Raw genomic sequence first — 14,020 nt, 5'->3', positions numbered from 1 at the left:
TTTCTTAGCATTGTTTCAATACAGTACTCAACTATCAACAAAAGGATGCTTTCTTAAAACTAGGCCACCCATTTTTGTAATTATTTGGGATTGAACAGGTGTTGATTTCTGTAGCCAAAGCAGCTGGCTCAGCTGGTTGTGTCTCTTCTTTTAAAAAGATCACAAGGACACAAACAGGCTTTGACTTATCAAATAGCAGGCCTTCTGCTTCAGACTCTGTGTGTGCTAAAATAAAATAGACGCTAGATTCTTTATTTTAGCACACACACAGAGTCTAAAGCAGGGTTTTTTTTCTGCACAAAATTAAACAATCCTGTGCCAATAATGAGACGAGATGAGGTGAGGTGAGGTGAGGTGAGGTGAGTCATTTTAATTTCAATGCATTCCGGCACCACCTTAAATGACTCCCAATAGAAAGGAGCAGCTCCTCTACTCTGAGCTCCCTCCATGGATGTACAACCTCCGTTACCATTTCTCAAGACTGAGGCAAGCCACCCGCAACCAAGGTGATGAAAATGATGATTAAAAAAAGCTATTTCTCTAAAATCAAGAACCCTGATGTTGCAAACTCCCACTCTGTAGGTGGCGGTATGGACGTGTAACGTTGGTTGCGATCGGCCCATTTAAAACCCAAGAAGAAGACTACTTCCGGGTTGTTGTACATCCTGTACGGATACGATACGTGTATTAAAGAGTAGCCTGTGCCTTTCTGTAAACACGGCTACGTGATTTAAAAATGGTGTACGTTTCCAACGGTAGGTGTTCCGTTTGTTCAACATTGTTTTTATCTCAGTTAATGTCTTTCCTTTCCGACATGTCAGCTTCAACACACCTCTGTGATAGTAACTTGTAACAGAACAGAGCCTGGCTGTAGCTAGCAAACAAGCTGATTAGCAAGTTTAGCTTGCCTGGAAGTGCGTAGCAAGAATTATTGATATATAAATATTTATGTTGATCGAGTTCAACTTTAAAGGGGAAGGCTTTGAAGTCTACTAACCCTATGTTGAATATTAGACGATGTCACAGACCTCTCTCTAAATCATCTTAAGACATAGTTAATTGTTGTTAAAATACTATATTATCTTTATGACACTTTATGAAGTGAGACCCTGATAAGATGCTTGTCACTATTATCACTTTTGATTGGTTACATGCCTATGTGTACTAAATACCACTATAAGCATTTATACTTAATAGTGACTAGTCTTTAATAATAGTTCTATATACACTAACCTCTCTGTCTTGTAGGTCAGGTCCTGAACAGCAGGACTCAGTCACCATGGAGACTGTCCCTACTGGTCGATCTGTTCTGGGGAGCAGTGGAGTTTTTTGGCCTTTTGTAAGTCACCATCATCCACACGAGTTAAAGCCTAGAGATTAAATACGAATATAATTCTGTGAGATAGTGTTTACCTAAGGTAACAGGTGGACTAGTAAGTTAGTCAAATGACCATTCTGGTGTCTCTGTGAGGCTTTACTTTGTTCAGCAGGGTTTTATATAACGCGTTAGTATCAGTATTCTAACGTCCTTAAAATGTAGCCCATGTAAATGAATTGTAAATTATCAAGTGCCATACAAGATCATTAATAAGATAATATTCCAACACATTCATAGTTCATAGGCTGTCCATTAGAGAGCAAATTGCAGTTGGGTATGTTGCCCAGTTTGGGATACTTTAACATGTAGACAGGAGTAGCTGAGGATCCTACCACCAATATTCCTATTGAACGACTACCTGCTGTATCTCTGAGTCTCAAGTGCTCAACCATTATACTCACAGTGCTAAGATGTTGATGTGCAAATGAAATGAAGAATGTGTAACATGTTACTTGTTTGTCAAGTCCCACAATGGTAGATTTGTTCTTCTCTTGCATGTATTTTGTCAAGTATTGGGGCTGATTATCAATGTTACGTGATCAATGGCAGTTTTGGACTGCCATTGATCACGTAACATTGACATCTACTCTGATCTTTTATTTCCTCTTCCAGTTTTAAGACCATGATTCACCCTGACATGACAAAGGACGGATACGGTGGTTCATTACGCATGAGTGATGGCAGAGGGTAGGTCATTCCTCCACTGTTTTAAACATTTGGGAAATGTACTACATGCCTCTTTAAGCATTTACATTTTATTTTGGATGTGAATATCATCCTAGGGAGAGCAGGTGAGACATATCCAGGTTTTCTTCGAATTAGATGAATAGACACAAACCAAACCCCACCACAGATAATGAGTATCCCCACAGAGGTTATCTTTCTTTTGTAACTTTTCAAGGTTTTAGTGTGCATACCACTAAAAGGCAGCTTGATGATTCTTTGACTGGTCTTTTGCACAAACAAATAGTGACGCAAAATGTGGTCAAGTGGAACAGTTCTTTGTAACAGTAATAATTTTGACATGTAAATACCAATGTTAGTGTCTATTTCTGTTTACTCTTTCCACTCAGTTCACTCCCAGTTCCTCCTTGTTATGTCTAGCATGACAACTGCATATTAAAGGGTCTTTTCACATGATTCACACATTACCCTCAACTATCTGTCTGTCTCCAGCAAAGGGTATGTGAAAAGTCACTTCAGATTTTGGCCAAAACTTGAATCTAAATCGTTTTTTATTTTCATTCTTATCTGTGTTTGGTTGAGGTTTACTGAGTGAATAATCGCATAATCTCTGATAAAGACCAATTATAAATTTTCTAATTGGTGTTGCTTAATTTTACAATTATGGCAGTCAGAATTAACTTTTAATTCATGAATAATTAAGGTCCCAAATGAATGCACTCATTTTTTTTAATTGTGTGCTATTTTGTCCCTTGAGGCACACAGTAGGCATTATTCTTTGTAACGTCTTCCTGTAGTCACAGTGATGGAAAAGAACGGCCCTGCTGCACCTTTGAATGTCTCATTAAAAAATCCTAGACAGTTAAGTCAGAATTGAGTTAATGTCATAACCTTCGATCTACCGGAGGTTCCTTATTGTACTTCAAAATAAATGCTGGTTTGTATTCATACAGGAATTAAAATATTGTTAGTCTTAAAACAGTACAACAATTCAAAATAAAAGCCTACCATAAACCGTTTTCAAATGCTTAATGTAATTTCAAACATGTATAAACATTAAAAATTCAGTGATGAATCGTGAATAAAATCACTTGATGACCCTAGTTAAAATACAAGCACTGTAAAATACAATTTGGCACCAAATCCAGACCAAACATTAAAGTATAATCCAGGTAGATATGTAGGTTTACACCTTCAATAATCTTTCATTGTCTAGATTTTATGCTGTTTGAAATTTGAAGTGTTATTATGACCTTAGGTCACCAGAGAGAAAATGACAGGAGGAACTAGTGCTCAGATGCTGCGTCCACGACTGAACACATCCAGGTGTTCATGATGTGTTTCATACTGCTGCTGTGACTACAGGGTTTCACTCCTCTTTCTGTTTCTACTTAACGGTTCAACAAGTTTGCATATACAGTATTACATGTTCCTTCAGTATTTCTACGAGCCTTTTTTATTCTCAGCTGTCAGGGAAAAGAATAATTGAAGTCAGCACTTTTTTCCACAACTGATTAAAATCTGAAAATTCTGGGAGGGAAAACCCACCCCCTGGTTCTGGGTGGGTGTGCAGTATACAGTCAGTTACCATGGTAGCCAGGATTAAAGAAATCCCCTCTTGTAAAACTGAAGACTCTGTATTTATGCTCAGCAAACCGCTCTAACCTGGTAATCTTTGCCTGTGTTAAAATACTAATTTGTGGATTAATTATGGATGAATGAGATTAAGGAAAGGGAAATATTTGATATAGCCTGGTCTCATGTTTCCTCGATCCTCGCTGCCGAAATAAGACTTGAGACGTCCTTCAACATGGTGGCATGGAACAAGTTTAAGTGAGGAGCGAGGAAACGAAAAATAAGAGACATGAGAAGTAGCCATAGTAGACAAGAGACTGACAAAAACACAGAATTATATCATGACATTTAGTTCACCTTGATCCGCTTCCTTTTCACTTTGTTTTCCTTTTTTTTTTTCTGTAGTCCTCCAGGTCCCCCTGGTGGCAGGAGAAGTATTGGAAGAATAAACCACGGTGCAGGTCCCAACGCTCCACCAATGGGTGGAGGAGGATGAGGAAGGTGATTTATTTATTTTCTTAATATTTAAGACCTTTTCTCTGAAACATGTATCATGAAGTCAGCTTATGTTTTACAGGCTTTATTTTAATTATTCAACCGATATTTAGACATGATTTTTTTTTAAAAGACTCCTCCATTGTATAACTTAACTCTCGCGTCTCTTTAGGTAAACGCCTACATGTCCTGTGTAGGCGTGGGGCCGGGCACAGTGTCCTTTTCCTGAGATCTTAACAGAGAATGTGACATCAGTGCTGAAGCCCCCCTTCATCTGCTGCCGCTGCCACAAGCAGTTTCTTGACGCCTTTCTGGGAAGACCTACTCATAGGGTCCAGAACGGCTGATACAGCAGCAATCCACATCACCCCCCCCTCCCTTTTTTTTCTGCCTTTGCCCCTTTAAACTTTCCTCCACCACCAGACATCAGTCTCCTAGTGTGTCACTTTTTGTCATAACCCCTCTATCATGAAAGTAGTTTGTTCTATGTATCGCTGTTTAATTAAAAATGTCTACTTTTCAAATGTGCGCCTAAGTTTTCTTTGCTTCAGACCAGAGGCAACATTGTAATCCACTCAAGCATGTTCAAAATAAAAAGTAAAAGGTTTTTGTTTGTTTCAATAAAATGCAACTGTTTCTGACCGGTTTATTTGTTCCGATCCAGACATCAGTTAACATTGAAGCATTAAAGTATAAACAAAAACACCAGAATCCAAAGGTATTAGTTAACAAAAACCATATTCAGGTATTTGATGGCAACCGGACACCCAACAACAACAGGATAGTAAGATTGTTATGTGACAATTATCAAAATGTTAGCAGGGATGTATTGAAATCCTGAGTTCATCAAATACCTCCCAAGTACCTGATGAAGGTCGGTTAGACCAAATAAATTTATCAGCATAGAGTGAGAGGAGAGTGGAGGAGCTCTTCTCATTGTCTTTAAGTTTTACCCTCCTCTGAAGCACCTGTCACACATTCCGGTGTACAGAGATTTTTTTTTCATCAAATACCTTCCCACCATTCAGAGCATCCCAATTCAAACGTTTGCTTTAAGAAAAACAAGTTTATTATTCCACAGCCCTGTTTTGTCTACTTGTAAGTTTTTAGTGGGTGAGTTCTTCATGGTTATCTTTAAACCTTACTTTGACCTACTCCAGAACAAGAATCCTCTGTCATGGCATGTGCAAGAAGAATTAGCCTACTTAAACCATGTATACCATGTTTTTGTGGATCACCTCAAGAGCAGGTAAAGTTTTAGATTTAATTAAACGTCGTTTGGTATCACCAGACGAAGGCAGCTCTCTCACGCAGCATTCGGACACCGAAGCGCTGCCACTCTCTCTGGTGGATCCACATCTCCTGGGTGGTGTCCAAACATGCCAACACTGCTCCGCCCTTCCACGATATCAGCCAAGGGTCCATGTCCTGTAGTGTATAAATATCACAATATAGTTCTTTCAAAGAGCTATTTAGAGCATTTTGCCACCAGTCTTAACAGCTTGTTGTGTTAAGAACGTATTGTTCTTACACCTTCATCTCTGTATAGATATAGTTAGTATAATATACTTAGAATTTCCCTTGGGATTAATAAAGTCTATTAATCTATCTATGCCACTGAACACCAAGCCACTTTCCCCTGCACTAAAGATCTAGATCCAGTTTTTTGGAGTATGTGCAACGTATCTCAGGTTACCTTTGGCCGTGTGATAACCTCCACATTGTCCACCAGTCTTCTGAATGACGGTGGCATCTTGTTGATAATGCGGTGAAGCAGGAACTCCTGTGCACCGGAAAACATGAGCCCTCCTCCAACGACCAGGATGGAGCTGTACATCTTGCGTTTGGTTTCGTCTGACGCTGTGGATATGAAAGAAAACGTGAGCTAAAAAAAAAAAAAAAAAAAAAGGTGCAGCACCTGGTTACATTTTTATTTTATTTTTTAAATTAGGCCTACTATGTCCTTCTTACCACAGCAGTCAATGCTGTGCAGGATGGCCTTGTCCAGGCCAAGTGCCCTGCTCTCAAACTGGCTTATGATTGCAGTCTTCCTGGAGAGATGAGCAGACAGGGGCTCTTCCACCTCTCCTGCCCCAATAAGACAATCCCCCTGTGCAGTCCCAAGGTCCACCTCCCCTTTAGTCCCTCCGCCACTACTGCAGCCCCTGGGCAGGTCAGAGAGATCTCCAATCCCCCCCTGACCACTCATGTCTCCATCCAAACCTCCACCTGGTCTAGGAACAGCCTTCCGGTCTGCAGCAGATTTAGAGGACTGGTGAAGAAAATTTAGAGACTATTTAAAAATCGCAAGAATCATCAATCAACTACAGTATAAAGGACTTCTAATTTAACTCTATGTTTTAAATGAACGTGTGTGTTACCTGGTCCTGTTTGCTCTGTGTGGCGAGCAGGTAATGTTCGTCGTAAGGATCCTCTGAGTCACCTTGGGAACGGCACTGGAGTGATGTCATCTTCTGGGCTACAATGCCAAATGTAGTCGGATAGAAAAGACCCATAGGTGCCTACAATATGCAAACATACATTGTTACCAGAAAAAAAAGTGGGAAGGACACAAATGGAGCTAGACAATGAGATTAATGCGAGACCACAAAGCACTCTCTATACAAATGTTCAGTTTGAATTATTTGAGCAAAGCACCTGTAATTTCTCATCCCCTAGTCGAACCTGGTAGAGAAGAGTTGGGGCTTCTGGAAAGCGTGTCTGGAATTCATGATCTTGTAGTCCTGATATGTCCTGTTAAGAGTAAGAACCGCAGCGAAACATCTGTACCATGGTTTACTGTTCAACATTTGAGCTACAGTAAACACACAGAGCCCATCCCCTGATGAATACACACTTGATCTAGATGGCACAGGGTCTCTTTCAGGTGTTGCAGGAGCTGACAGTCCAGTCTGCTGGACAGCTGGCAGTCTCTGTAGGGGAAACCTGCTCTTTGCAGGAGCCAATAGAAAGTCCGGGTCACATCTGAGCCCCCATATGCTAAACACAGCCTGTGAAATGCAACACAGACAAACATACAATTCAATACTACGTAGGTCCACTGTTTTTTTTGTTTTTTTTTCAGAAATTCTATGACCTTGAATTAAATTTCACCTTTCCTTGCATTTCTCTGCTTTGCCTACAACTATGTTTTTCATTCCTACAAATCAATAGAGAAGGCTGATGGCACATCATCTGATCTCTTTGTGGTATTTGCTGAGCACATGTATCCCCCCCCACCCCTACTTTACAGATTTGTTCTGAATTTCTTTCTAATCCCATCTGTTTGTTTACTCAACGTGGCATTACAATTCTCATTGACTCTATGCTAAATTATTTTTAATAGAATTACTAAATGTTAAACTACAAGAAAGATGTCCCCATCAATCCATGAGAAACAGATCATTTAAAAAAAAAATAAAAAAAAAACTCCTACTTATTATCAGTGTCACAGCTTCTCGTGTACAAAAATGGATGAATAAATTGGTTCATAGATGAAGCATAAACTAAAAGTTCCTCGGTCCTACCTGGAGTTGCGATGTGACACTCCGTCCTCTACACAGCAAATACTTGTCTTCTGGTCTCCTACATCCACGACACAAGCACTGCTCAAACCACTTCCAAATGTTGCACTCACCGACTCCTGGTGCACTATGATAGCTATACAAAGACAACATGCACACACAGACGCAGAGGAGGTTAGATGATGGTTGAAAGAAACAGTCTCCATAGTTCCTTAGCTTGCCACGAATATGATGAGGCAGAATTGAACATTCACTTTTGATATGTATACAAGTATATATAAGTATGTATTACCTGAGAAGCCCATATTAAGCAGCAGCATGTTGACAACTTCTTTGATGTGCTCCCTGTTGCAGATGTCTGGGACCAATAAGATGCATCTGTAATACTGATAACCAGGAACAAAATGCAAAGAAAACATGTAAGAAAGTATACAAAGCAGCTTTGATATTTTTTTATTTCTTTCTTTGTAAAGCTCTTAAAAGTGTTAAGAATGTCTTAAAAGCTTAGAGCAGCAGGAGTCATCCTGATTAAGAATGGGTTTCTCTAAGATTTAATTGAAACTGATATAGAAATACATTTTGCTTATCAATACCGACAATAACTGACACTTAATCTAAGTGCTCTCAATAATGTATCGAAATCGACATGTAGATGTTTAAAAAGTTCTGCTGATGCTTTAGCATTCCAGCAACAGAAAACATAAACATGCTACCAAGCCATAAGAGAGTAAGCCGGGTCAGTTGAGCCTAAAGTCAGAGTTTTCTGTGTCACATAGCTGGCTCTCTTTTACCCCAGCTTGATCGCCATGGTAACTTACTTTAAACTCATAACCTGATTGGGACCAGGAGTTTTTAGCTGGAAAAAAAATGCTGACTGGTAAGTGGCAGAACCCATCTTCTCACTGATCCACATAAAATCTGAACCATAGTTTGTAAAATGCCCATTCCTATGTTACAAGTTTGTTTCCGATTTTCGAATCTGGCACAGATTGGTTTGTTTTGTTTTGACCAGAGAATAGGCGGCACCCCCACACGGCTGTTTTGGACGCCCAGCGGTATGCCATGCAAATGGAAAACCAAACAGGTGTTGCAGCGATGGAAGCGGCAAGTGAAATGGTTCCGATAGAATGGATTCTTCCCAAAGGAAGAAGAAGAAGTGTGACCAAAAAAGCCACTGCATTCTTTCTAATAAGCACCACGAGCAGAAACGAAGAGGTTAGAACGCAGAAAAGTTATAAAACCGATGCAGAGCTAGCTAAACACTGACGCATCAGTGTATTTGACATGGCAACCTGCGTGCACATCAACTCTAGAGAGAAGGAATGAGGGGCAGCTCTATCCAATGTTTTGAATGTCTTGGATTGCAGTACCTATTTTAAACACTAGGTGTCAGAGTTACATATTGCTCCTTTAACTTTAAATATTTACATTCTGCCTCACACTGATCAAACTTTTACATCAAAGTGCTGAAAAATGTAATATCATTCATAATTTAACTTTAGTTATAAAAACATTTCATCATTATGTCTCTTTCATTTCATCTCTGTCAACATGTTGCAGAGTCCTGCAGAAAGTTGGTATGGAGAGGTGAGGAGGTTGCTTCTACCTTCAAGTCCTTAATGGGGATATCCAGCTGCTTTTGAATGATGTGACTCCAGATTGTCTCGAGGTCAGCCAGGACGGAAGTCAGTGAGCCTCCAGGACCTGCATGTACATTGAGCCGACCTCTCACAATGGGCCAGTGGATGTTGTAACAGTCGGTTGGATTCACATGAATAGCCTGCATGACGGTAGGATGGAAAGATGGAAGGGTTGAGCGTGAGGGAGAAAATGAACAAGCAGGGTAGAAGAAAAAAAAGAGTTGAGGAAATGGACTGTAGAGGTCCTAATTTAATATCTCCTTAATCATGAACTCAGCCATGAGATACTCACTGACCTCCTCTCCGACCAGATGAGGAGGATGGTGGGCTGTGTTTGTCCACCTCACCCTGGTGCTGCTGTCTAGAACTGCTGGACGGATCTGGCAGTTATAAGCTCTTGCCTGAACCCACAAAAACACACACACCAAAGAATTCTATTATTTCCTGCACATTGTTTTGCAAACAGAAATACTCAAAGTCATAGCAAAACTGCTGAGTTGCTCCTCAATATAATTTTTTATTTTTACCAGATCCCCTTTCGATAAGCATGGAATTGTTTCACATTTTAGCCGCCTGACTATTTCAAACATATGCAACAATTCTTCCTCTTCCCGTTTCTTTTTCATCATGCACACCTGTTCAGCTGATACTGGTGTCCTTCGGATCCCATTTGACATCTTCTTGGACCAGATGGCCTGGTCGACCATTTTAAGCCCATGCTGCCTCTGCTCATTACTCTCAGGTTTCTGTCACACAGAAGAGGATCAACGAATAATCAGAGTTCAGTGGAGATAGGAAATACAAGACAGTATAATGGTTATAGCTGAGCGTGAGCGACGTACATTTAGACCGTCCCTCAACAGCCAGGCGTCTTCATATCTGGGCTGTCCACTTTGTTTGTGTCGTCGCGCAATAACGTGTGGAACCGTCACCGGCAGAGTGTCTGTTGCTCGCCCGATACGGAGTGTCCTCGATCCAGGGTGGATAACAACTACAAAGTTGCTCTGTATTTGCTGTGAAAGAGGAATATATATATTAGGTCATGGCAATTTGTTGTACTGGTGGATCATGATGCTACGTAGTATTAGTGGAAAGGATTAACAAGCATTCAAAAATGTTTATTTCTACAGTGAAAAATGTTTATTCAGGCAGGCCACAAAAGTAAATTATGAAAATTCAGTAAAACAAAGAAAGGAAAAAATATATAACAGAAAATGTGCAATGGAACAGACTGTAACTTGCACTGCTGGCAGTTTTAAATAAATTAGAAAAAATAACTTGTACTTGCATCTTTTCTGATGAACCGAACTTGTATAGAACAGTGACCCCCTGCACCGGGGCACAGACCGAACTGTGACCTCTGAACCGTCACGACCCTTCTGATTACATCATGTTTTTACTTTTTCCATGTTTTTTTATTCATCATTTATTAAGATTGTTGTATTAATAGTGTATATACTTTATCAATACCTGCCATGTAATTTTCCTTACATCTGTTCTGTTTATTGTGTGTCTGATATCTTCTCTGTCTGCATCAAATCAGAGCACTGGGACTATTGCCATGAAGTGAACCTCAGATTACTAAATAAGGGAATTCAACAAATGACTTCTTTCTCTTTCCAGTGCTGACTCAATGTTCACTTTGGCCTTTAATAGTTTCAAATAAAAAATGTTCATTTTTCTTTAAGATTTATATTATTTCAAGTTCAACAGTCTTTTGAACCAATGAACCTCCAGCTTTAAATTGAAAAGATTGCATGAAAGCTTGGTTCATTCTAAGATTTGTACCATTTACAAAAGGAAAGGTGTATGCCAAGGGATGCCCTAGACCTATCATTTCATCATTAAATATAAAAACAGATGATGATATTGGATATTAGTTTAAAACAGATTGAGAATAGAGATGTGATTGGTGCAAAACTATTTATAAATGCGTAAAAAGATGCAATTGTGTACACTGACCCAGAAATGTTTGACACTAAGGAGTACATCACCTTTCCTTTTCAGATTGAGTGCAATGTTTCCACGCTTTTTCTTTGGCTAAAGTCTCCACAAAGAGGGATTATTTTTTGCAAAGCATTAATTGCATTTCTTTATTTTTTAAATCTTACTGTGTGAAAATTGTTGCTTTTTATTTTCTTTCTTTCTTTCTTTCTTTCTTTCTTTCTTTCTTTCTTTCTTTCTTTCTTTCTTTGCCAGAGCTGGCTTGTTGGCAAATTGAATTTTATAAAAAAAAAATGTAAAAGATGAAACACGTGTAATTTTAATGTTATCTATCTCTAAAGAAGGTCATAGCAGAAAGGGGAAGCAAGGCATATATTTTTTAACCACAAAAAACAGTTCATTTCGTTAGAAGAGACATCAAACAGCACGACACAGCTCAGCTCACTGAGGAGCTCAGCTGATATGGAGCCAGTCCAAAACACTGAAACACAGGATTAACATTCAGCCAACGCTTTGAATACGAGCATTACAGAACAATCACAACTCTTGACTTCCCATCTCACCTCGTGTAAGGGCTCTTGGATGAGCGGAGGAGCGATGGGTCTTTTCACACCTCGCTGTTGCTCCTTCTCTTTCTCCTTCTCTCGCTCCTTCTCTTTCTCCTTCCCGTTGTCCTGCTCTTTCTCAGCCTGAGTCATGTTTCTTGCTCAAACTCATCAAACATGTAAAGAGAATATACTATTTCTAGGCAAGTGCGTCAAAACGCGACCACATAACAGACCTTGATCTAAAACATTGGTCTAAATGTGCTGCTTTGGATGTGATAGATTCTACTTCCGTGTTTGGTCACATGGTAAATTCTTCTTCTTCGCTTGTATTTTTTCCCGGGTGGCACTCAGCTTCCAGGTACATCACTGCCACCCACTATGTTGAAGTGTGGACCGTAGTTTTTACATAACCCTTTGTAAAATAATAAAATAAATAAAATAGTTCTGCAGGTACATTTCGTTGATTAGCTCTATTTCTTTTTCATAGTACATTCAGCTCCCTAATCCAATAGCAAGTCAGATGCCATTTTAAATGTCTCTCTTTCTCTTTTTTTACTTCCGACATTGTATAAGAGAACATGGTCTATTGGTTCCTCTACCTGACACTGTTGGGGTGCATAACATGTTTGATTCAGTCTTTTATGTCCAACACTTATCCTTGTTATGATGTCTTCATTTTTTCTCCTAATATTTGTCAGAAGTAACTAATCCCATTCATACACCACCACTGAAGCAGCAGAGCAATTTGGGGTTAAGCATCTTGCCCAAGGACACATTGGACATTTGGCCAGCTGGGGATTGAACCCTCAACCTTTTGGTTGAAAAGCAACAACTCTACCAATTGAGCCACAGCCGCCCTGTACCTATCCATATGCATGCAATTAATACATTTATATTAGGATAGGATTTGGGCGGTTGGGTGCATTGTGGCTCATTTGGCAGGGTCAGTCATCTCTCAACCAGAAGGCAGGGGGTTCGATCCCCAGCACCTGCAGCATGATGTTCGATTTGTCCTTGGGCAAGACACTTAACCCTTGCTCCTTCTGCTTCGTCAGCGGCGTATGAATGTGTATGAATGGGATTAGTTACTTCTGATGGTCACTTTACATAGAAACCATCAGTGTGAGAATGTGTAGGTGTGAGATATGTAAAAGTACTTTAGTCAGAAGACTAGAAAAGCGCAATACAAGCTCAAGTCCATTTACCATTTCATATATTTTACAAATAATATTCTGTTTACTGTGATTTTAATGACTGTATATGAACCAAAGATGACTTTGTATCTTTGCCTGTTCTATCCATCTCTAACTGTGTAAACTGACAAATATTTGCAACCAATCTTAATCTAGAATTTTAATATTTAATATTAAATTATCACACGTCACATGAAAGCATTTCAATTCAAATTCAATTAAAATGATATAATGACACCTCAGAAACGTAGAAAGTAGAATCAGAGGTCGGAGGTTATATGATTGAGGCAGTTTCTTCAGAATCAGATTCAGGTGTGCTGGATTATTGCTGCCATGAAGCTGTTTATGATCAGATGTGGATCAAATTGTTTTCTATGAAGGAGCACGTGTTGAAGAAAATTAAAACTCCCTCAGACTTGAAATGAGACACATTGAAGACAAAAAGGTAACTAAGGAAGTTAATTTATAATTGGTCGTAGCAGCTTGCCTTATCATTCTATTCTTGAACATTTTAAAAGTACCACCAACTACAAGGTTGATTCATTCAACCTTTCATATAGCTTAACCCTTTTCACACATGCAGAAATCTGCTGAAAAACTCTGGAGATTAGTCTACCCGGAGGTTCTTTAGGCGCAAGGTTCTTTGTGTGAACGCAAACAAGACACATTTTTTGCGCGGACTTTACCCGGAGTTTCTCCTGCCAGACCCCTAGTCTTTTATCCACAGAGTCAGGTCAAGTCAGAGTGAGCTGATGTCTGAACGCGGCCGCATATACTCCGGAGATTTCAACTCGAGCCAATAGAAAGAGAATGACGTTTATATACAGTGACTGTCTAAAGTGACTCCTCTCCTCTCTTTTGTGGATTTTGTCATTCCATTGGATTACACATAGCATTGATATAAAGGCAAATGTTCTCATTATAGCGTCGTGTAGCGGACTCTGTTGCTTTGGCCGCTACTTCTGTGTTGTTTATTTACGCCACGTCTTATGTCGGGAAATCCCCCGACCCCCCTCCCCTCTGACAGGGAAAGTCCCCC

General features: G+C 39.6%; 2 protein-coding genes across 2 annotated transcripts; one reads left to right on the top strand and one right to left on the bottom strand.

Annotated features, from left to right (window-relative positions):
- The first annotated feature begins 597 nt into the window (after window positions 1–597).
- selenok (selenoprotein K) lies at window positions 598–4,142 on the top strand. The gene is made up of 4 exons (XM_020638177.3): window positions 598–755; window positions 1,249–1,339; window positions 1,991–2,065; window positions 4,043–4,142. Exons 1-4 carry the CDS (start codon window positions 737–739, stop codon window positions 4,140–4,142), a joined length of 285 nt encoding a protein of 94 aa, XP_020493833.1. The 5' UTR covers window positions 598–736.
- Window positions 4,143–4,201: 59 nt separating this feature from the next.
- actr8 (actin related protein 8) lies at window positions 4,202–12,103 on the bottom strand. The gene is made up of 13 exons (XM_020638175.3): window positions 11,804–12,103; window positions 10,139–10,309; window positions 9,932–10,042; window positions 9,593–9,697; window positions 9,263–9,436; window positions 7,949–8,042; window positions 7,660–7,792; window positions 6,990–7,143; window positions 6,791–6,886; window positions 6,514–6,654; window positions 6,104–6,404; window positions 5,829–5,992; window positions 4,202–5,560 (listed from the first exon to the last, which is right to left on the bottom strand). Exons 1-13 carry the CDS (start codon window positions 11,936–11,938, stop codon window positions 5,417–5,419), a joined length of 1,923 nt encoding a protein of 640 aa, XP_020493831.1. The 5' UTR covers window positions 11,939–12,103; the 3' UTR covers window positions 4,202–5,416.
- Between the last annotated feature and the right edge of the window lie 1,917 nt (window positions 12,104–14,020).

The sequence above is a fragment of the Labrus bergylta genome, chromosome 12, assembly GCF_963930695.1.
Source record: "Labrus bergylta chromosome 12, fLabBer1.1, whole genome shotgun sequence".
In the NCBI taxonomy this organism is placed as follows: Eukaryota; Metazoa; Chordata; class Actinopteri; order Labriformes; family Labridae; genus Labrus; species Labrus bergylta.
This window is presented reverse-complemented; position numbering and strand designations above follow the sequence as displayed.